The sequence below is a fragment of the Oryzias latipes genome, chromosome 17 (assembly GCF_053564925.1).
Source record: "Oryzias latipes strain Hd-rR chromosome 17, Olatipes_Hd-rR_3.1".
Taxonomy (NCBI): domain Eukaryota; kingdom Metazoa; phylum Chordata; class Actinopteri; order Beloniformes; family Adrianichthyidae; genus Oryzias; species Oryzias latipes.
Window position 1 is genome coordinate 11,565,904 of NC_136253.1, and position 21,895 is coordinate 11,587,798.

The 21,895-nt window shown below is 42.3% G+C and overlaps 2 protein-coding genes across 5 annotated transcripts in view; one reads left to right on the forward strand and one right to left on the reverse strand.

Annotated features, from left to right (window-relative positions):
• The window catches only part of adcy8 (adenylate cyclase 8 (brain)), a 125,422-nt gene that overhangs the window by 96,706 nt on the left and 6,821 nt on the right, over window positions 1-21,895 (reverse strand). The window lies entirely within an intron of this gene.
• Window positions 7,018-7,762, forward strand: LOC144986767 (low-density lipoprotein receptor-related protein 6-like). The gene is made up of 3 exons (XM_078934804.1): window positions 7,018-7,156; window positions 7,229-7,455; window positions 7,525-7,762. Exons 2-3 carry the CDS (start codon window positions 7,247-7,249, stop codon window positions 7,760-7,762), a joined length of 447 nt encoding a protein of 148 aa, XP_078790930.1. The 5' UTR covers window positions 7,018-7,156; window positions 7,229-7,246.

Sequence of the window (21,895 nt, forward strand, 5' to 3'; positions counted from 1 at the left end):
GTTTGAGCAAAACGGAAATAAAACCAGAGTCGCTTGTGAATCGCAGGTTTATTATTGTCATCCTTCCAAAGAAAAAGCCAAGCTGAGGCCGCATCCTTCCTAATGTGACACCTTCTGTTGGATTTGTGACAATGGAATAATGTCAGGAATCCATCTTTCACAGGTGTTTGATTGTCAGCGCTCCACAAAAACCCCAGCAGCATCTTCTGTGCCTACTTATAAGATGGACACCATGCCATGGGCAGGTTTATGTGCCATTGGTTGATTAGCTCCAAATCGTCCTCATGGATTTCTTTTTAAACCTTTAATGACACTCAAGATCACCTTACAGGATGGTACAAATAAATAAATGCATACAAAAAGGATGTCAATTAAAGGTAATACAGCATGTTTTCATTATTGCTGTTAAATCCAATCTAAAAAGGTGAATTCTAAGGCCCTGATTTAAAAACTGATGGTGTCTGTGACGGTTAAGGCGGGGAGAAAGTTCCAGAGGCAAAAAGCAGATCTGCTAACCCTCACATGCCTTAAGTTGTGTTCACACCATACGAAATTTGCGTCTGCTGCAGAGTTTACTGCTCCACACCTGCCCTAAAATGTCCACCAACCGCCAATGTTCTTCTTGACTTCATTCATTGTCACATCATGGAAAGCATGGATGATGTTGAGCGAGTAGCTTGGGTTTAACAGCACCAGAACCTTCAGAGACCCTCGCAGTTTGGTAATTCTTATCATTTACTGCAACGTTAACGTTACTTTGGTCTGTCTGTGGCCCTGTTTGAGGAATTTCTGTCCCACATTAATAGGGGAAAATAAAACTAAAACTGGAGGCTCGTTTTATTATTGCTTTGATAAATATAAGAAAAACATCATGAGCCTGTGGAGCTGGAATGATCGTGCCCGCTACTATGGCACCCACAGCTACTCTCCGTCTGCCAGGCAGCCAAATGCCCGTGGACCAGCATAGCCTTCGAGCTTCAGCTCGCTAATTTGTCCACCGGGCGACGGGCTAGTGTAGCTGGCTGGATTGCTCCTGCTTCGTGGGTTCTATGACAGACTGACAGTACCCGGGACAGTCTCCAGCAACTCCGGTTAAGCCGGTTAAGGAGTTTATGATGAAAATCATCGCATTGAGCAGCCATATTGGATTTGTTTTTCTACCCCCTGATCAAGTCACTGAAAACGTCACGTGCCCAAAGCTGAATCCCTGGTTGGTTGACGCGCCTCATCTGCAACACAAATCACGCTGCTGTCAGAGTGACATGCAGCGCCCGACACCCAAATGGTGCAGCAGGACCTCAAATCCCATCTGTACGTTGACTCAGCATTGAAACTTGACGCCCCTGAAGCGCAAAAATCATGCCGGACGGAAAACGTTTTTTAGATTTTTTAACGAAACCCAAACCCTAAGAATGATTATTCTGACCAATAGAATGACTGAGTAACAGCTTTTTATTTCTCAATTGAAGTCTGTGGGATTTTGGCTTCTTGGAACCAGCAGGTACTTCCTGTTTGGAACGCCAGGGGGGAAGGGTCACTCAGTCAAGTTCTCATATATGGTCAATGGTACCATCCATGGGTCAACTCACATGACAATTGATGCAAAACAGCTGATTTAGAAAAACATGTCAACCTGTCTCACCTGGATAAAAACCACAACAGGTGCGAAAACAGAGGGTGGGCAAATAGTTACCAAAAGAAATCAACTTGATGCAAAAACACTTCCTGGTTGGTAGAAACTTCTTTGGAAGTGATGTCATGACAGTTTTTCAACGAGGCCACAGCCGTAGCTGTTATGGGCCTAAAGGAGTGTGGCCATGCTGCACAGATAATTTACTATGCTAACAGCTTTAATTGTTTCTCCAAATACTCAGCTGGAGGTTCTTAGAAAACATCCCGACACATGGAGCTCGCTGACAGAAAAAAGTCAAACAGTAGCCCTTCTGTGAAATCCAGCACTGTTGGGTGCTAAGGTTGCTGCAGGAGGACAATGAGGTGAAAATAGGTTTTAGGGATGGTGTTCAACACCTACGGCGTGTGATCGGATCTATGAACCCGACCAAAGACCAGCAGGCAGGCGGCCAGATGTGCTATGAAGCAAAACGCAGGTGTCAAAGTCCTGAATGATTTACAGCTATCCGTTCCACTTCATGCAGAGACAGAGAACTGCTTGTGTTTCATTCATGATCGGGACCCACAGTCAAACCCCAGAGGCAGGGATGGGAGACGCACTTCCTCCTGTCACCACAGTTTGATATTTTAATGCTAAAAAAACAACAATTTTCTTTTAAACTTTTAATGAAAACTAAAGGAAAAAAATCCTGATGGGTGAACAGAGTGAGGATCATTCACACAAAGGGGTTAGAGGCGAACAAAAGCTGAGGCTTCAACCAGCTTTAAACAGCATTAGGTTTCACTAATTAGCCACATAAAAACACAATGCTCCCGCCTTTGATCTGAACCGACCGGCGACAGGCGGCAACAGGAACCCAGGAGTTTATGCACGGATGGAAGAAAAAAAAAGGAGAACCAACACGATGATGGCTTCATGCTACAACTGCTGCTGACTCCCATCACCTTTTGATTAAATATAAAAATGCACTTTTAGTTGTAATGATGTCGTTTTTAGCCAAAATAATAATAATAATAAAAAAAAAACTGTGCCATAGTTTCTGCAAAGTAGCAGAAGTTCATCAGAAATTCACTTCTAAGTTGTGGGCAGGAATGTTGGCCCTGTTGCTGGGAACTCTGAGTAAAGCTCCTGCCTGCAATCTCCGGGTGAACGGTGGCACAGCAATTAGCGCTCTGGCCTCACAGCAAGAAGGCCCCCAGTTCAAGTCTCGGCTGGGGGACCTGAAAAAAAAAACACCAATGGAAGACCTTTCTGTGAGGTATTGCACGTTCCGGCTTCCTCCCACCATCCAAAAACATGCTTCGTCGTCCCTAGGTGTGAGTGTGGATGGGTGTGTGATTTGTGGCCCTGTGACAGACTGGTGACCTGTTTAGGATGTCCCCTGCCTTTGCCCACAAGTGCCCAGGATAGTAAACCAATGTTATGTTTAATTTTCTTAATAAATGCCCCTCATCATCTGAAAAAAATTCCCCAAGAACATGTTAAACACACAATTTTCATCAGTGGGTCCTTAACAAATGGCTGAAGGAAAGCGTTTAGGGTTAAAAATGCAAACACTCTACAAAAAGAAACGTCATAATCCTGCTTGAGAAGTTGCGGGCTTTCAGGGAAAAAAGGTTGCTGTTAATTTAAGGTTTTATGTTAAAAGGTAGAAAATAAGAGAAAATAAATATTTGAATGGACAAAGACTAGTGTACAAAGAAAAGTCATTTGCAGATCATTTATAGAGGATAACACTTCAATAAAATAAATCTACTAATTCATTAAAGTTGTTTCAGATTTGGGAAAGCTTGAGAAAATCTTTAAGAATTTGTCTACTCCAAAGCTAAATGAGACAGGCCTCTGCTAAGAAACATCAACACGGAATGTAGGGATAGTGCACTCTAGTTTGGAATTTAAATCATCCTTCTTTGGCTTTTGTCATGATCTGTTTCAGGCTTTCCAAGTCATTTACACTAGGTTTAGGTTGTCAATCATCCACAGCTTGTATTCATTTGTGTTAATTGTCCTCAGTGTATTTAAGTATCTGGTTTTTAGTTCTTGATTGTCAGATCATCTCTTTGATCACCATTTTTGTTTATCCTGAGGTTAAAACTGGTCATACAGGTGCAAAAAGTGAGAAAAGTTGTTGGTCTTTACGTGAAATTTTGGCACATGTATCATTAATGAACCAAATTGAAACCACAGGAGAAGTATGAATAAACAACGTAAAAAACACGTAAACCCGCGCTTCATTGAATTTTTCCCCGCTGACATCCAGGGCACTGGACAGAAATCACATCATGTCAGCACCATGGACAGCGCCTGCAGCGGGACCTCATGATGCTGTTTAATTCCCCCAGTACGCACCAGTTCTAAGTCAGCTGCTTGGCGCTTTCCAAGGCAACTGGAACCACAACTGGGGAGATCCGTGACAAGGGCCCGCCGCGTGTCTAGTATCACAAAAGACCGAAATGCCATAGGTGAAAAATGTGCAGACTGTACGTAGAGGCATGTGACACGGCTTACAGCTGCTGACACACCGGGCATGTGACGCATGTTCAAGAATGCCCTTAACACACATATAGTCCATGGTGTTTACACTGGACGAGCAGGGAGGGTTTTTTTTTCTTTTTTTTTTCTTTTACTGTTTCCTAGTGCATGTCCTAGCACACCTACAGTTGGAGGAGGCTTGATGTGATATGTCAAAGAAGTTTTAACTCTGGTCAATCTTTTTCCAGTCTTTCACAGCTCTATCCTGATATTTGAAGGACTTGATTTCATAGAATTCCGTCTAGGAACAAACCACAGTTATTAATTTCTCCTTCATGATCAATTTTTAAATGGTTGGTTTGTCCCAATTAAAAGGGACGTCAGCCATACGTCACAATATTAAACCATAAAAAATAAAATTCTAACCTTTCCATCAAAGGTTACAGGAATGAAGAAAAAACGCCAACTTCAGTCCTGTACTGTCTGACATTAAAGGGCCTTTTAACTGTATTATAATGTTCCTTCCTCACAAAGAAACAACACTAAACGGTATTTTGATCCGTATATGGATTTCTGAGAATTCCTCTAAAAACCTGCTCTCTGGCCCTCCCAATACACGAAAACAACATTGCGACGTGTGAGGAACCGCCCCTTCCAAGAAGAATCTGAGCTGCCAGCACCGCCCCCAGGCTAACATACATAGCCACTTCTTTGTGACTAAGGCTAAGTGCTTTCATTGCGCAATATGCACATCCATCTTTGCAAAAGTTTGGATGTTTTTGTTTCTGTGTGAGAGACGCAGACACCCTGCAGAGGTCGGCTCTAGAAAGACGTCATGAAATGAGCGGCACCAAAACCGTAGCGAAAGGCGGTGCCTCAGACACCAAGTCATTTTACTTCCTGGTAGGATAAGAGCACACGAAATTAACTCATATTTCATTAAACAATCATTCTTTAGTGTGTCAAAGGTAATATATTATCATATATGGATATAGTTTACTATAAAAGACTTAAGAAAGCATGATATAAGCCTTTTGAGGACAGTTTGTACCCGGAAAAGGTTGGAGACCTCTGCAGTAGGGGGTGGCTTTAGCTCAGGGAGTTGAACCACCACCTGTTGGGTTGGGATTTAATTATCAGGCTTTGACAGTAATTGTACCCTTGTGCAAGATGCCAAAGCCAACATTTCTCCAAACTCCTTAACATTTCTGACAACAGACTTGCTGGAGTCCAACCGACCAGGGTAGTTATTTTACCAGAAATGCTGTTGGACGCACGTGGGATTCTGCTGTAGGAAGCTTTGGGAGGCGAAACCTCCTCCAGTTCTACCTTCCAGAATCACAGGCTGGCTGTGAAGTGCATGTGTAAATTGGACTCACAACACACGTGTGAGTGACAAAGAGTGTGCTGCTGCAACTCAAAGGTGAGATCTTCACAAATATTTTCTGAAAGTAACTTCAGAAGCTTAGCAGGTCAGAGAGCATGCTAACCTACGGCTGAGGCTGCATTCACACCAGGCATGTGCTGCGTGTTCTAGAACGCGCTACACACAGTTCAGAGAACACACATTCAGCCCGTGGTGTTCCCACTAGAATAGCATACAGTGGCAGGGAGATTCTTCTTCTTTTTCTACTGTTTAGTAGCTCATGTCCACCACCTACAGTTGAATGAGGTTTGATGCAAAATGTCCAAGTGGTTCAGATCTGGTGAATCTTGTTCCAGGCTTTTTCCTTTACTGATCAATTCTGATACATGCAAGACTTGTCATAGAATAGAAACCGCAATTATTCATGTTACGCCCCCTTCTGTGTCTAGGGGTGACTGGTGGCATAACATAAAAAAGTAACGTTTTGACTAATAATTTAACTGTAACAAAAACACCAAACGAATGTCTCCATAAAATAACCAAATTTATTTACATATAAACAAACAATCCAACAATAACTAAAAGTGAAGCTAAAAGGCTTCAGGGTGAACCCAGGCCAAAACAACAAACAAAACCCCAACTAACTGCAACATGTAATCTTACCTGCAAAGAAAGAAAAGGGAAATCAAAGACAGAACGCTAACCTCCCTAACCTAACAAAACCAGGAGAAAACATGTACTAAACAAAATGGCGGTTCACCCCTACAGCTTCACTTAAACAAAATCATAAACCAAAGGACTAAACCGAGTGGGCACAGACAAAACTACAAACTACAAAGAACTACAAAGTGCAACACAAACTAAAACAAGTGGAGAAGACATAAACAAAATGGAGAACAAAACAAAATGGAGAAGAGGGCCAAGCAGCAGTGGAGGCTTTTGCTGCAAGGCACCCTTCTCCCCGGCTGGAGGTCCAAGTGGTGGCTTTTAAAGGCTGCCTCCACCAGCTTGTCCAAATGGAGGCCACACCCTTGCCAGCACACCTGAAAATAATCACAGACATACAAACAAAGATCCACAAAAAACACAAGTCCCACACTGATAAAGAAATAATACACAAAACACAGAACAAACAGAACAAACCAAAACCAAATACGGCCACAGCCATAACAATTCATTTCTCCTCCTTGATCAGGTTTACAACGGTTGGCACTTCCGTGTTTCAGGAAGGACGCTACCCACACAAGGTCAGAGTCCACGATTGGTCAAAGTTCAACTGATAGAGGTTGAAGCAGTGGAAAGTTCAGACGGTTCAACTTTCAGCGTCCGTTCAGTGAATACCCGAATCATTCGTAGAGCCAGAGAATGGACCACGCGTGGATGCGAAACCTTTGAATGTGGAAGCCCAAAATGCAGGTTCACAGGCGTTGACATTTCCAACTGATCTGATTCAGAGACAAGCAGCTTACGTTGGTTAAGTGTTGCATATTGTTACGACCCTTGTCGTATTCGTGTATGTTTTTTTTTATTTGTTTCTTATATATTGAGTTTTTGTGTATGGAGTGATCTCCCTGGAGACCAACAACAACAACGTGGCCATCCCGCTCACCGGCGTCAAGGAGGCCTCCGCGCTGGACTTTGACGTCACCGACAACCGGATCTACTGGACCGACATCACTCTGAAGGTGAACGTCTGAGCGGGCCGCCTGGTCTGTCCAGGGAGCCCAGTTCTGACCAGAGTCTCTGTGGTTCTGCAGACCATCAGCCGGGCCTTCATGAACGGCAGCGCTCTGGAGCACGTGGTCGAGTTTGGCCTGGACTATCCTGAGGGCATGGCGGTGGACTGGCTCGGGAAGAACCTTTATTGGGCTGACACCGGCACCAACCGCATAGAGGTGGCCAAACTGGACGGGCAGCACCGGCAGGTCCTGGTCTGGAAGGACCTGGACAGCCCGCGAGCTCTGGCTCTGGATCCAGCTGAGGGGTGAGCGCTGCAACCGTCTATGACGGGTCCGCGGTACTGTAGGTTCTGTTCTGACCCGGCTCTCTGCAGGTACATGTACTGGACCGAATGGGGCGGGAAACCGAAGATTGACAGAGCTGCAATGGACGGAACCGGCCGCATTACTCTGGTGGGAAACGTGGGCCGGGCCAACGGGCTCACCATTGATTATGCGGAGCGGCGGCTGTACTGGACCGACCTGGACACCACGCTCATCGAGTCCTCCAACATGATGGGTAAGCCGCTTTCTCGACCAGAACCGCTGCTCTGCTGTAGTGAAGAGGGTTGATGAACGGATCTGGGCCACACGGTCCAGCTGACATGAACCGGGTCAGAGCTTACTCCTTCAGACCCGGACACATTTTAAATTCCGTTTTACAAGTTTGATCCAAATTTGAACTGGACTTATGGGACCGAACTCGGACTAGTTCTAGAGTCTGGACCAGGTTTAGTCTAATCTACTAAATCTACTCAATCGGATCCAGACTTGTTTCTTTTAGTATGTGTGTAGGTTCTTTGTTTTGTTTCAGGTGATCTGGGGGGTATTCCAGGAAGCATGTTTAAACTAGCCTGACTTTAAGCCTGAACTCTGGCTGAAATCCGCCTGAACTTGCTTACTCTGGGTATGTCGGTTCCAAAAGACCGGATATGAGTTGGCGTAATTACGCTCGACTTGGTAACCCTGGGTTAACGCACGGTACATAAAGACATTCTCAATAGATCGCTGATTTCTGGAGTCACCATGGAAACGCGTGGAGAAAAAAAAAAAGAAAAGCGCGACACTTGAGACGGAAGTGAGACGGAGTCCGAGATTTTAATGACGGCGGATAGAAATTATAAGTCCATCAAAAAAGTAACACGGCTGAAAGATAATTTAGTTAAATTTATTCAAACTCAAAAATTGTTTATACAACTCAAATTTACGTATTTATCTAACTAAATGTCACATTACTTCATTAATCTTTTTTCCATCTTAATTACTTATATTTCTTGAACTTTCATATGTCTAAGTTTGAGCCGGCAGATATGCTCATTTTTATAACAATAAAAAGAACGGAAAGTTTGAGCCGGCAGATATGCTCATTTTTATAACAATAAAAAGAACGGAAAGTTTGAGCCGGCAGATGTGCTCATTTTTATAACAATAAAAAGAACGGAAAAAAATGCACGGAGTGCAAAAATTCATTAAAGAATTGTCTGTCACTGTCTTAACATATATAGGCGGTAGGGGTGCTATATAAACTCATCATCCTCTACTTTACTCTCACTCATGGTGCAGAGACGTAAGCATAGTAGGACAAAATAGCTCGGCAAAACACGGTGAAACACGGTGAAACACGGTAAAACAGCTATACAACTAAACACATTTTGTAAAAAACCCACACTTAAACCCAAATCCGTCCAGACAGGCAAAGGGAATGATATCCCAGAATCCCTTGCGGTGCCGATCTAACGGCAGCATCAAAGTTACACCTACTTAATTGAATTAATTTGAACGAAAGGAAAATAATTGTCTGAAAACTACGTGTTATTTTTAAGGTGACCTAACAAAAAATGATTTATCTTAACTGAAGCAAATAATTAAGTTAGATCAAAGTAAAAAAATGTATCTATACAACATCCATACGTGGTCTCATCACCCTCTCATGGTGGAAAAAGTATTATCTGAGCTTTTTCATCCACTAAATCATCTTCAAATGGACACGCCATGCTGCTTCACCTCTCTGAAAACAAACTAATCTTCAACTAAACCTGCTCCAGACCAGGTTATGTTCAGAGCATGAGTTGCCATGGCAACTTGACATACCCTGAAACATACCTACATTTCTGGAACCGAAAGCTGAGGTTATCAACTTCCTTAGCCTCAAACTTATCGTGGGAGCTAGCATAACCTGCTTTCTGGAATACCCCCCTGGTTTGCTGCACTAAAAACTTGTGGCTGCACTGGATTGGAGGATGAGAGACTGCTGTCGGCTCGGGATTGGAAGGAGGAAAGGATTGGTGGCTGCGCATGATTGGAGGATCCATCCCAGCCGCCCCATGGGGGGAGTTTTGGGCTGTAGCTTCTGTGCCCCCCCCCCCCAGACAATACATAAGTGTTTTTATGAGTTCTTTGGCTGTTTAAGCTTTTCGGAGACTTTGAAACTTGGATGTTTGATTGGAGGTCAGAGAGTATTTGACATTTGAGTTAATTTTGTTTTAGTTATTATTTTGGCCTTGGTTCACCCTGGTGATAGATGCTTCATTTTTCTTTTGTTCTATTTACATTTGGGACAGTAAACTCTTCTATTATTTATATAATAATTTGTCTGGCAGCTTTATTAAGTACTTTGGTGGTTTGGGGGCTTACCTTTTGGCATTATGGTTAATTTCTTTCTTATTTAAGTGATGCCCCGCACCCCAGACATAAGGTGCATAACAATATCAATTTAAAGCTGCTTTTCTAGGCTTTAGATCCTCTGGAATTAATTGCATATATAGTTGAAGAGTTACTGTAGTCGAAAGAATGTCAACACTGGAGCTAAAGTTCCAGACATGTTTAAACTGTCTGTTTTAAATGGATTGGGTTGAGCTAGCAGCGCTAAAAACTTTAGGAGTCCACATTATTTTTTAAATTGTGCACTTTTCTACATTTTTAAGGTACAACAACAAAGTACCTTATTTTACTAAATGTGTGTGACTCTACTACTGACTGTATAAGAGAACTGGACTAAGCGAGTTACACATCACCCATAGAAAATGACTTACCTCCAGTTCCAACCAAATAAGGTCAATTCAGTCGCTATTTTTACACGATATGTTCATCGCCATGTTGGAACCAGACATCCCCAGTAACCGTATCAGTCTTAGTCTACATTCCTTTGGCAACCACTCTCTCCAATCAGGAGAGAGCATGTTAAAAGGTCACACCCCTTCCACTGAAAGTGGATTCAGGAAAATCTGTCAATCAAACGCTTCAAACGTTCAACACGAGGCCCCCTTCTTTTATTGAGGCATCTGATTGGTCAGTTTATAACTTGAATAACTTGCGCTACGGCAAGAATATAATAAAAAATTGGATTAGCAAGAATGTGTTAAAAAAACAGGACTGGCTTTTCTGATAAACATAATGACTGAAGTCAATGTCAACCGCTTTTCTTCAAGTCTACAGAAGTCAATGGGATTTTGGCCTTTTGGAGCCAGCGGATGCTTCCTGTTTGGAACGCAAAGGGGGGAGGGGTCACTTAGTCTGGTTCTCCTGTACATTCAATGTCCTCTACAGGGAATATTGTAAAATATGAACCTTCTTTTTGGTTTGTGGCAGCGTAACACTGATGGCCATTTTCGATAGCTATCTGGAATCTCCTGCTTTGTATAAAATGACTTTAAAGTTGAGCTTTTTTCTTATTATTTGTAATGTGCTGCACGTTTTTCTTTCAGCTAAAATAAAATGTTTGATTGTTTTGTCCCCCACTTGTGGGGGAGCAAGGTGAAAACTCATTTTGGGAGATATTTTAGCGGCTAACCCAGAAATCTGACTGAAAATGCATAAAATAGTGATAGTACAGTACTAGTAAGGCTGCATAGTGTCGCATATTGTAGCTTTGAAAATTGAGAAAAAGTAAAAGTAAATCCGTATTTTTTGTGAAAAAAATCTGATTTTGCAAATATTAGATCAAAAATGGGTGTCCCTAAAATTATAATTTAAATAAATTGGTCCTTTAATGTGAAGCTAAATTTAAACCATGTTTTTTGTTATTCTTAGGGCTGTGCGGATAACAAATCCCAAAAGACCACAGGAGCACGACAGCCGAAGGGAGAGAAGCAAGAATCTGTAATACTGTAGCCACTGAAGACCAGCCGGAAGCGCCCCTGGGAGCGCCCCTGGGAGCGCCCCTGGGAGCGCCCCTGGGAGCGCCCCTGGGAGCGCCCCTGGGAGCGCGCCTGGGAGCGCCCCTGGGAGCGCGCCTGGGAGCGCCCCACGGGAGCGCCTCCTGTGAGGCGCTCAGACACCGGAGGACAAGCCGCCTCTGGCCCAGAGAACACATGCTGCTTTAGGCTTTCTTTGTGTTTTTGCTACAAGTCTTAATCAACAGGTAATATTATCCACAAGTCAACAAAAAAACAAGGCTATTATGAGAAATACAGGACTTGCAATAGAAGGATCTAAATTTAAAGGCAGCTATGATGTTGATAAGTAGAGCTAAAGCTATTGCAATAAAACTAAATTACACAAGAAAATATGCAAAATCAGGTAAAATCCAATGTCCAATCTAGTAATAAGAGAAAAAAAGGAGCTTTCATTACTTTTTCTCTTCCACGATGATCTTCAATAGTTCTTATTGGGAAGCACAGACTCTAAAAGTCAATAATGTTCCTTTTAAATATGAATCCAAACACAAAATGATTAAAAGTCTGAACAGCTGCAGAGGCCAGCCAGCAACAAGGCCAGGCTTTCTCCTGACTCAGACATTTTCCAACAGCTAATAGTTTTCCCAGTGCCGGTGCCTAATCGGACATGACAGATCGTCGTTGTTGTGTAAAACTGGGGTGTCAACCTGCACACAGCCCTGAGGCCAGTCTGCAATGAGCATGTCCGCTTCATTGGCAGGAGCCAGACTGCAGGGTCTCACCTTATCTGGGTTCTCCAAACAACAACGTTCAATTCAGATCATCACAAAGTCCAATGAAACCTTTGCACAAGTATACTTGACACCTTTGATATTTATGTCCAACTGCATCTTTATTGTGTTTACATGTATTTATACCATGATCGGTGTGAATACTCTACTCTTATTGGCTGTAGCTTGACAATTAAAAAGTGACCTGAAAAAAAAGTTTCAGTTAAATAGCTTGAATATTATTCTGCTGCCCTAAACACCTTAAATGGACAGTAAAAGCTGTTCAACACAAGAGGCCTTCAGCTCTGATCTGTTTACTCAGCTGTTGGACAGGACAAGTTAAAAAGGAAAGTTCAGAGAAAACTGAGGAGAATAAAATCTGTAGGGTTTTAACACTTTCTGTATGCTTGTTTTAGAAGATTTCAAGTCTAAATCCCACTATTTAGTTGTAGTTTCTGTTGGATGCTCTTTAAGCTTTTACTAAGTCTGGGTCTGTCCCGTTTGGTGACCAATAGTTAGATTTCTTCCTCCACAATAATTTGTTGCCATCACAGAAAAATAAAACCACTTGCAGCAGTAATCTTCCCCACTGTATTAAATACAGACAACCATCTTTTATACTACCTGATGTTTTTTTTTGTTCTTGTTGTTATTATGTTTTTCATATTTTCTAACCAAAAAAAATGATAATCCGGCAGTAATCTTGTTAAATGCTGACCCCAGATGAGAGTTGGGAGCGCTGCTGGCTGACACCCTCCACTATAGATAGATTACAGCTGGGAGGTAATCCCGCCTGAAATCATCCTCTCTGTGAAGAATAAGCTGAAAAGTCACTCTCACTCTGAGCTTAAAAGCTCCCTCAATATGGTCTCAGGCTCATCAGACCCACTTCTGGAGTAAGAGGTAAATACACAGGAAACAAACGCTGATGCCGTGGATCGCTCTCATCCTGGAAGCTGTTAGGTCTAGGACTACAATTCTGTGGTCTGCATTATAAGAACTTGGGTTATAATATTACTTTGAGGGTTTATGTAATTTTTTATAACAGCTTCTCTATGTGTGTGTGTGTGTGTATGTTTTCTTTGTGTTTTGTGTTAGTTTTACTTCATTTCAACAGCTTTGAGTGTAAAATCACCACAGCTTTTGTTTTTGTTATCCTTGTAACCCTCTAAAATACAGAACGAAAAGCCAGAAATGTAGCCGAAAACGTTAGCCAACAGGCTAATTAACCAAAAATAGTTTGAACAAGTTTAATGCAGTTTAACTATAAAACTAATTTATATTGTAACAGATATGTATACTGACAAATACAAACATAACCACAACTAATACCAAAAATGTTACTTTTTAAAATATTCTAATTATAAAACTATCTTTCTGGTGCAGTTCAACAAGTAGCCACTAGGTGCAATATTACACAAGAAAGTTGGTGTCTTTTTACTTTAATAATGTAATGTGACCCGTTTTTCATTTTTAACTGATATTAAACCAAATAAAGAAATTCTATTCATTGAAACATTCAGGAATCGGGGTTTCCCCCCCCTAACCTGTTCTAAACCCATAAAGAGAGACACAAAGACCTTTTTTACCATGAAGTCAAGCATCGTTTGATTGACTTTGCTGTTTAGGGTCAACGTGTCAAACCACCAATGGAACCCTCAGTGTCACGGGGTTGCATAGAAACAGCATTGCATCTCATAACTCTATAAGGACAGATGTGTCTGCGCATTGACATGCGATGCTGAACATACGTCCCTGAAGTCATCATTTTTTTACGTCTGTCATCTGCAGTCAGCTTTTCATTTGTCTTGGATTGTAACACACTTGCTGCACGATTGATCCTCCAAGGACCACAGAGGAGGGTCTCAAGGTCCAGCGGGGTCTATTAGGAAAGAGGTGATGAGGGCAAGATAATCAATGCGGCTTGTCCTTCAACCTCAGCCCACAGGCATGCAGCCACTACATCGCTCTCATCGCGTGACTGAAGCCAATCGTTGTTGACATTGAGGATGCAAAGCAATCATAGGACTCAAGTGGAGACACACACAACCTTTCACGCTCTCCTTACCTCTGAGGATTATCATGGTGTCATGGCTCCACGCATGTCTTTGACATGACTTTGCCCAACACAGTCATAAGAACCTCATACTTTGCAGATATGAGATCGTTTTGTGAGATTTGGATGTTAAGGCCTATTTCTGCTTTCACAGACTCCCCTAGATTCTTCAAATCTGCCTCCATTGGGTTTAGAAGTACATCTTTTGTGCTAAATAGGTGCGTACACAAAGCCCCTCAGACGAGGAAAAAAACTCAATAAGTTTACACAATTTCTGTCCAACAGCCGGGGCTGGAGAATGTGTCTTGTATTTACCAGCAGGGATGCAATAATTAGGTTCTGTCAGCAGTTCAGCGCAGGGCACAAAGACAGGCTTTTATTGAGATAAATATCTGGCTGCTGGGCTCATAAAAGAAGAGGAGGGGTGAGTGTTGAGTCAGGAAGAAGGAATGACTTACAGGTAACTTTGGAGGTCGGCCAGACTTGCTGAACGCAGCCGACTCATTCACACATTTGCAATTTAACGGAGTGAAATCACGAACCAAAGCTTTCGATAGAAAAGAAAATTGACAATGTCTTCCTTTTTACCTCCGGTTTCAAGAGCGAGAAAGCTGCAGAAAGATAGGATTCATCTGGTCTGAGCACGTCAATTGAAGAAGAAAGTCTACACAAAGGTTTGGGAGTAAAGAAAGGAAAAGAACAAGCAATGAGCCTTCACCAGGGGTCTTTTTTATCATTTTTATAGCTCATACTCCGAGGCTGTAACTCAGTCAGGCCATTTCATTTGAGCTCAGGGAGGACAAGGCCAAAGGAGTCAACGAGGTGATGAACGGCGCCCGAGGCCAACAAACCTGCCAGTGAAATTAGAGAGAGGAAATGAGACGCATCCTGCAGCAAAAAAACAATATTTTGACACACAAACCACTAGTTGCTGCTTCCATCACTGCAACACGTCCATACCAACAGGTTGTTTCCTCAATGATTGTATGTAAAATATGTGTTTAATTTTCTCTTAGCTAAGCTTTAGTCAGAACTGCCCTTACGGCTCCAAATGGGATGTAAAATGGGTAAATCTGCACGGGACACACAGGTGGCTTTCACAAATTGTCAAGGTCATAGACTGCTTGGTTAGTTCATAGAGCCAAAAGGTTTGTGAACGATTTCTTCTACGGCTCTACTGCGGACGGCAGGTAGCGGCAAACACTTAAGGGTAAAATAGACTTTTACGCTGCAATCACACTGCCCTCGGCAACGCGCATTCAAGCGGTCGCTTCCAATTAAAATTCTATGTTAATGTATATAAATACAAATTTTGGGCTTCCAAATTCAAATCATGTTCACAGATGATTTGAAGACCGTTTTTGGTTGGGCTCTACGTACAAAGCATGCTGCTACTGAACGTCCGTTTCAAATTAAACCAGCCTGAACTTTGACCAATCAGGGACTCTGATTTTGTAGTGAAGAAAGGATGACGCCACTTTTAATTCAAGGTAATGCAAACCGTTTGAATTATGATCATGGAGGAGAACTTAATAACTGTGGCTTTTCCCCAGCCGGAATTCTATGACACCAATTCTTTCGTATATTGGAATAGAGCTAGGAAAGAAGAAGTCTGGAGCAAGACTCATGAGATTTGAACCGCTTCGACATTTTGCACCGAACCTCTTCCAACTATACAAACAGTAGAAAAAGGTAAAGAAGAAGCCCCTCCCTGCTTGTCCAGTGTGAACACCGTGGGCTAGCTCTTTTTTTGAACGCGTCACATGCCGGATGTGTCCGTAGCTTTAGAAATGAGGAAACTAGACAATCACAGTACTGTGTGTCTGTATCCTACGGCCATCCTATGGGCACTTACGTATCACTCCGGCGCATCGGCGCCATTTACGCACGGTCATTAATGGGCCAGCACTTCAACGTTGTGAAAAACGTGTGCTGTTTTCAACGTAAACATGACGACAGCATCTGAACCCTGCTTTCTCAGGGAACATACAGTGGCATTAAAAGTATATCAACTACAAAGGTTGACATCGTACAAACGGTTGGAGGGTAAATGCACTGTAAGTCTAACAGAAGGAAACTGAAAACAACGTATCAACACAAATATAATGCACTTGATCAACTGGTGGCGTATTTGAGCTTCTGTTCTCGATCTGCCAACCGCAGACACCGCTTCAGCTGTATGCAGCTGGGCGGGGTTGTGATGGCGCCATCCACACCACAGCACATCCCCGCTGGTTCATAACAACTGTGAGACGGTTGCAGGAAAGTGAGAATAGTGAAAAAAACTGTTTTTTTCTGGATTTGCGAGCAGGAAAAATAGTATGCCTTCAAACCTACTTTTATTTAAAAATATTGGATGTTTGTCTCCTGCATTGTGAGCCGTTATGTGCAGTGTCTAAAGGCAAAACAGTCACTGTGTTGAAGAATTCGAGTTCTGTTCAGTTAAAAAGTAACAAAACTAACTAGTTCCACAGTCAAACAATAGAAAAAGAAATGATGATTATGAGTGAGAATCTCCTCTTTTAGTGAATCCAGCTGTTAAAAATCCCCTCATTGCCGGCTGAACTCTTTCTAAATAATGTGGAAAAGCTTGTTGAGCGAGTCGCTTGTATCTGATGCAGCTCTTCATTTAAAAAAAGCGTTGATTAAACCTCCCAGGTCTTCTGTATTTGCTCCAGAAGAAGGCCTGAGTCTCTGCAGTAATGTCGGGAAATGCCTGGCAGGTCACTGCACAGAAATGTCACTGGAAAACTCTGGTATTAAAAGCTCAAAAAGCTACGGCTGACGGCCCTGAGCCCTTCATTAAATATTAAGAGCGGCTGAGTGCAGTGTCTGGTAACGGCAAAGATTGTCTGAGATCAACCGCTTGAAACCGGCAAGACTGAGGAGTCAGAGGGTGAGACAGAGGTGAGGAGGGAGAGGAGATGAAGGGTTCCTCCCTCTGAGCCTCTGCGCCTGATGTCCAAATCCTGATTTCTCATGGAGGTGAGTCAGACTGCTCAGCCTCGCTTAGAAGAAGCATGTGCACGGAGAATATGAAGAGGAGAGCTGCAGAGATGCAGCCAAGCGTGACTGAACGAAAACCACATCTGAAAGGTCACAAGTGCTTAAGCTAGAAGAAACCATCTGGGGGTAAACATGGCTGCTTATCACATTTGCAATATTAATAGTTAAAGAAGCAGAAAATCTGCCCAGCAACAAGTGACTTCAAGCTGAGGGAGATGGTTCAGCCGTCAGTAGGAGTGTCGTGGTGCGGGTTTGTTTAACATTTGACTAACATGTATGTCGGAGTGAACTGTCGCTTCAATCACACTCATCGGTGCAGACATCAGAAAGGGAAGAAGATGCTAAAAAATATTCACATTTAAGTGAAGTTTTTTGTTGTTGTTGTTTAACTGTTCCTTTTCTATAATAAATTAAATATTTGCCATGATTTCTTTTTTGTAGACCTACTTTAACCTCTGTCCTCCTCGTTTTACCTGCTGTTTCAATTTTAAACATTACAGCTGCTCCTGCTTTTCATTTCTCCTACATGGAACTTGTTTGCATTTTCTTGTCCTTTTTTGGGGCCAAGCGTCATGTTAAATTTAGAATCAATGAAGGATTATTGCTAGCTTTCGCTAACACGGAGAAAACCAGTGTACAGAAAGAAAACTGATGAGACGAGGAGCTTTACTCCAACATGCAGAAAAACACAGTTACATGAACCACTGCATGGTCAACCCCAGACAAACACAACTAACAACAGGTACTGAGAGCCTGGAACAAAAAACATCCCAGTGGAGACAACTGATGGCTAAACACTTGTGGCAGCTTATTACCGTGGTTGTTGTTGTTTTTTAATATTCATAATAATGCTAGCAATAATCTAAGGTATAGGTAGCAATAGTTATTTGGATGAATATGAAGTTTGCTTTTTTATTTGAAGCAGCATGTCTTTTTATTTGCAGTATTACTTTTTTTGCTGTGATGGCAGATGTCGGCCACTGCACCAACGTGGGACAGACTGTGACAACAATTTGGAAATATCCCCATGAAAGCAGCACAAAGAAGAGTCGACGGTTGACAAGAACTTTTATGAGTGTAGATACGACTGAGAGACATGTACAAAGTCTACAGACATGTACATTTACAAACAGTAAATGGGGTTGTATAAAATTGCGTGTCAATAAAAAAACGAATTCTTTTCAAATTTGGCCGTACTCTTACGGCCTTCTGTTGAAAACTATTCTTTATATCATTGTAAAATATTGCAACTGCTGCAATTTGATGTGTTTTGTACTGCAAGACTCACAAAAAAATGCCTGCAAGACTCTGGAAAGACTGACTTACAGAGCAGGTGTCAAAACCTGATGTGATCCCAGACAAGTAACACAAAGGTATTTATTTTGAACACATGGAGGAGCCTCATAGAGGGTGTAGACACAATTCATCCAATTTAAAGAAGCAGGAAACAAAGCAGACATCTTTAAAGGCACATCAGCTCCATGCGGATTTGCTTGTGAATGGCTGGGAGGCAGCAAAGCCTTCTGAATCCTAAAAAACGAACAGCACATTCTTCTCCTCGGGAGTCGCTCACGGCACAAGATCGAAAATACATACATGTGGTCTTTGCATGAAACCCACACTTGGCTTTTTCATTTTCTTGCTCTATCTCTTCGATGCAGCAGGCGCTCCGGTAAGCTAAGCCTGACCTTGAAAGAGGAAGCTGCAGCGAGCTTGAAGAGCAGCTAATCGCCACGTATGAAGCTCTGCCTGTGTGTGTCTGTGTGTGCAGGAAGAGCACACACCGCTATTACCAGGTCTGTAATGCTGTTAGCTTCATGAGAACACTCCCTCCACAACACCACATGTTATCACTGACAAGCACACGCTCCTCTTCACTGACCAGAACAACCCAATCTGTTACTTACCGACACCTCTGTTCATTTAACAGCAAGTAAAGAGGCTAAATGGCTCAGGCACACAGACAGGCATCGATAGAAGAACACAATCTGCTTGGAGTCTTTTCAGGAGGAAAACAAGCAAATAGAAAGTCTGTGATTACACAGCGCTGAAGGCAAATGCACCGCTCAATACGGCTGCCTCGGGGGGGCTGAATACAAAGGATGTGTGGTCAACAGGGACCCTGAGAGGCTGCAAGAAGATGAAGGCAGATCGATGGCTCCTCTGACAGGATGACAGCACGCATCAGCCTGATGAGTTAGGAGAAATACATGAAATCTAGGATTCAGACATGAGTTTCAAAATAAAGCGTCACATCTGTAGATTCAATCGATATTCATACTTATTCCTTTTTCTACTTGTGTGTATTCTTCCCATGACTGATTTGGGTTTTTACATTGGATGTCCTTTCTGATTTTTCTCAGTCACATGTGGAACCGGGACATAAAAGCACTGGATTGTGCCCCCTGGTGGCTGCATTCTTTGAGTTTTTTGTGGGTAATAACAGTAAATGAAGGAATATGCTTCATGGTGTTTAAGAAAGAAAATTCATTTCCACACAACTGAATGGAGGAGCAATAGATGCTAACGTTAGCTGTTCTGTGCACGATTAGCATAATCGTGACAAACAAAATCACCTACGCTTGAAAAGAAACATGATTGCTGGCTATGCGGACAAGATTGTCAACAATTTGGACATACTGAAACTAGCCATGCACTCTGTTTTTTTTTATTTAGCTAAATTGCTAGCCTTTATTCCAGGCAGCAGTGGATGCAGTTTATTTTTCATCGACAGCTAGATAATTTAGTTGTTGATGTTACTTTTGAGAATAGAACTTAAACTGCTTAGCAAAAGGCTGCTTTCAAAATCAGAAGGCCAGGAGTCTGCTGAAAAAACACACGTGTTTGATTTTGTTTACAGGATACCGACAACATTGGTTGGAATGCTAGCGCTATAAAAGCAAGAAAAAAACGTTATATTGTGAAAAGTCTGTAGCATTTTATGGCAGTTTCAAACTATTAATGGAGATGATTTGTTATATTTAGCCACTTTCTTGACTCCTTCAGCAACTACTTTAAAGAAAACAGAGCATCAACATATAAGTCTCAGTTTTCTATCAGTGTTGGGAGCTTTTTACGGTAAAAGTAAAAGCAACTTTAGCACCAGCTGCTTCTCACTGAGCAGCAGAGGGCGGCAGACACATGCTGCTGCTGTTGATCCCCCCACTTCTCAAAGTCATTTAGCCTTCAGGGAGTTTTGCTGGTCCCAAGCCCGGATGAAACCGGAGGGTTGGATTTTGCAATGTGTTGTAAAACCGGACAACAGAACAACATCAATCCCCTCCATCCGCCATAAGGAAACTCAATTCCCTCCCTGTCCTACCCCCTCTGCCCCCTCCACTCCCTGCCACAAACTCACATTGAAAAACTTTCAGTCCTGCATCAGAACATCATCTTCACCAAAGACTGCCATGACTGACTCATCTACTTACTGTTCTTAGCACTGTTGTCACTTTAAACTGCTACTTTAACCATCTCATTGCTCTTATTGCTGTTATTCTTCTTATTATTACTGTTATTTATCTATTTTGTTTTAATTTATTTTATTATTTTATAAGCTGATTACGCTGTGGGGTGAGAGGAAAGTAATTTCATCTGTGCAGTATGTCATGTGCATGCAGCACATTTAACAATAAAGCTGACTTTAACTTTGACTTTAACCTGCTGTATCCCCTTTGGGGGTCACAGGGGTGCCACGGCCTAACCTGGCCACAGTTGTGTGAAGGCGGGGTACACCCTGGACAGGTCGCCAGCCTGTCACGGGGCACATCCCCAATTTGTTGTTTCAAAACGTACAAGAGTTCTTTACTGGCCCTTTTTCTCCGCACAACATAAGTTTCTCCCCCTTGATTGTTCTTCACAATCAAGACAACCCCCCAGCTTTGCAAATTGTGTGGAAAGATTGTCCATCAACTTACTGCGACTTTTAGCAGAGACACTTTTCACACTCTTTTAGAATTTTCCTGTGTAGGTGTAGTAAAATGCAAGTGATGGTTTTAAATTAAAAGTTCAAATCAAGCTATGCAAATGTTAAATTTATTTTACTGTTTAGCAGTTTATTTATTTTGTTGTTTTACTTTGATTTCAGGCAACTTTTTCCAAAAATGATCACATTTTTCAGTCATTGAAAAGGTATTTTTAAGCCTCATTGCAAAACATGAAGATTGATTATTGTTTTCCCACCTAAGCTTATTTTTCTCCCAGCTCAAACAGCTGACTGCAGAACAGCATGACCCAAGTTCAGGAGGTGTCAGCAGGAGTTCAGCGGGAGCCGTCCTGAGCCCTCCCTGCCCGTCCAGCCCCACGCCTCCCGCTGGAGAAGGAGCGTGGCGGGAGGAGGGGCAGATCTGGGAGCGATTTCATCAGACGATAAACTAATCCCTCCCGCCCACAGATTTTCCTCTGAGCTAATACTTACAGTAATGACACAGCAAAGACTTATCTCAGCACGAGGGGAAGTTAATTAATACACTCCTCTCCGAGCACTGCTTCAGATCAACGACTTATGCAAAATGTGACTTTAATTATCATATCGTGCAGAGGGGATCGGCATCAACAAACAGCATCCTGTAAACAAAAACGTCCTGTTCCCCGCAGAAAGATGACAACCAAGTGACCCTGCACTAAAGTAACTTTACATATAGATGTGTTTTTTAAAGTGTTGTAGTAACGCACCGGATTTTGAAAAAGATCCTTTGTAAAACTGTCAGACGGTGCATTTTTAAAGTGAATAATGACTCTTTTAAAGTTTTGGTCATTC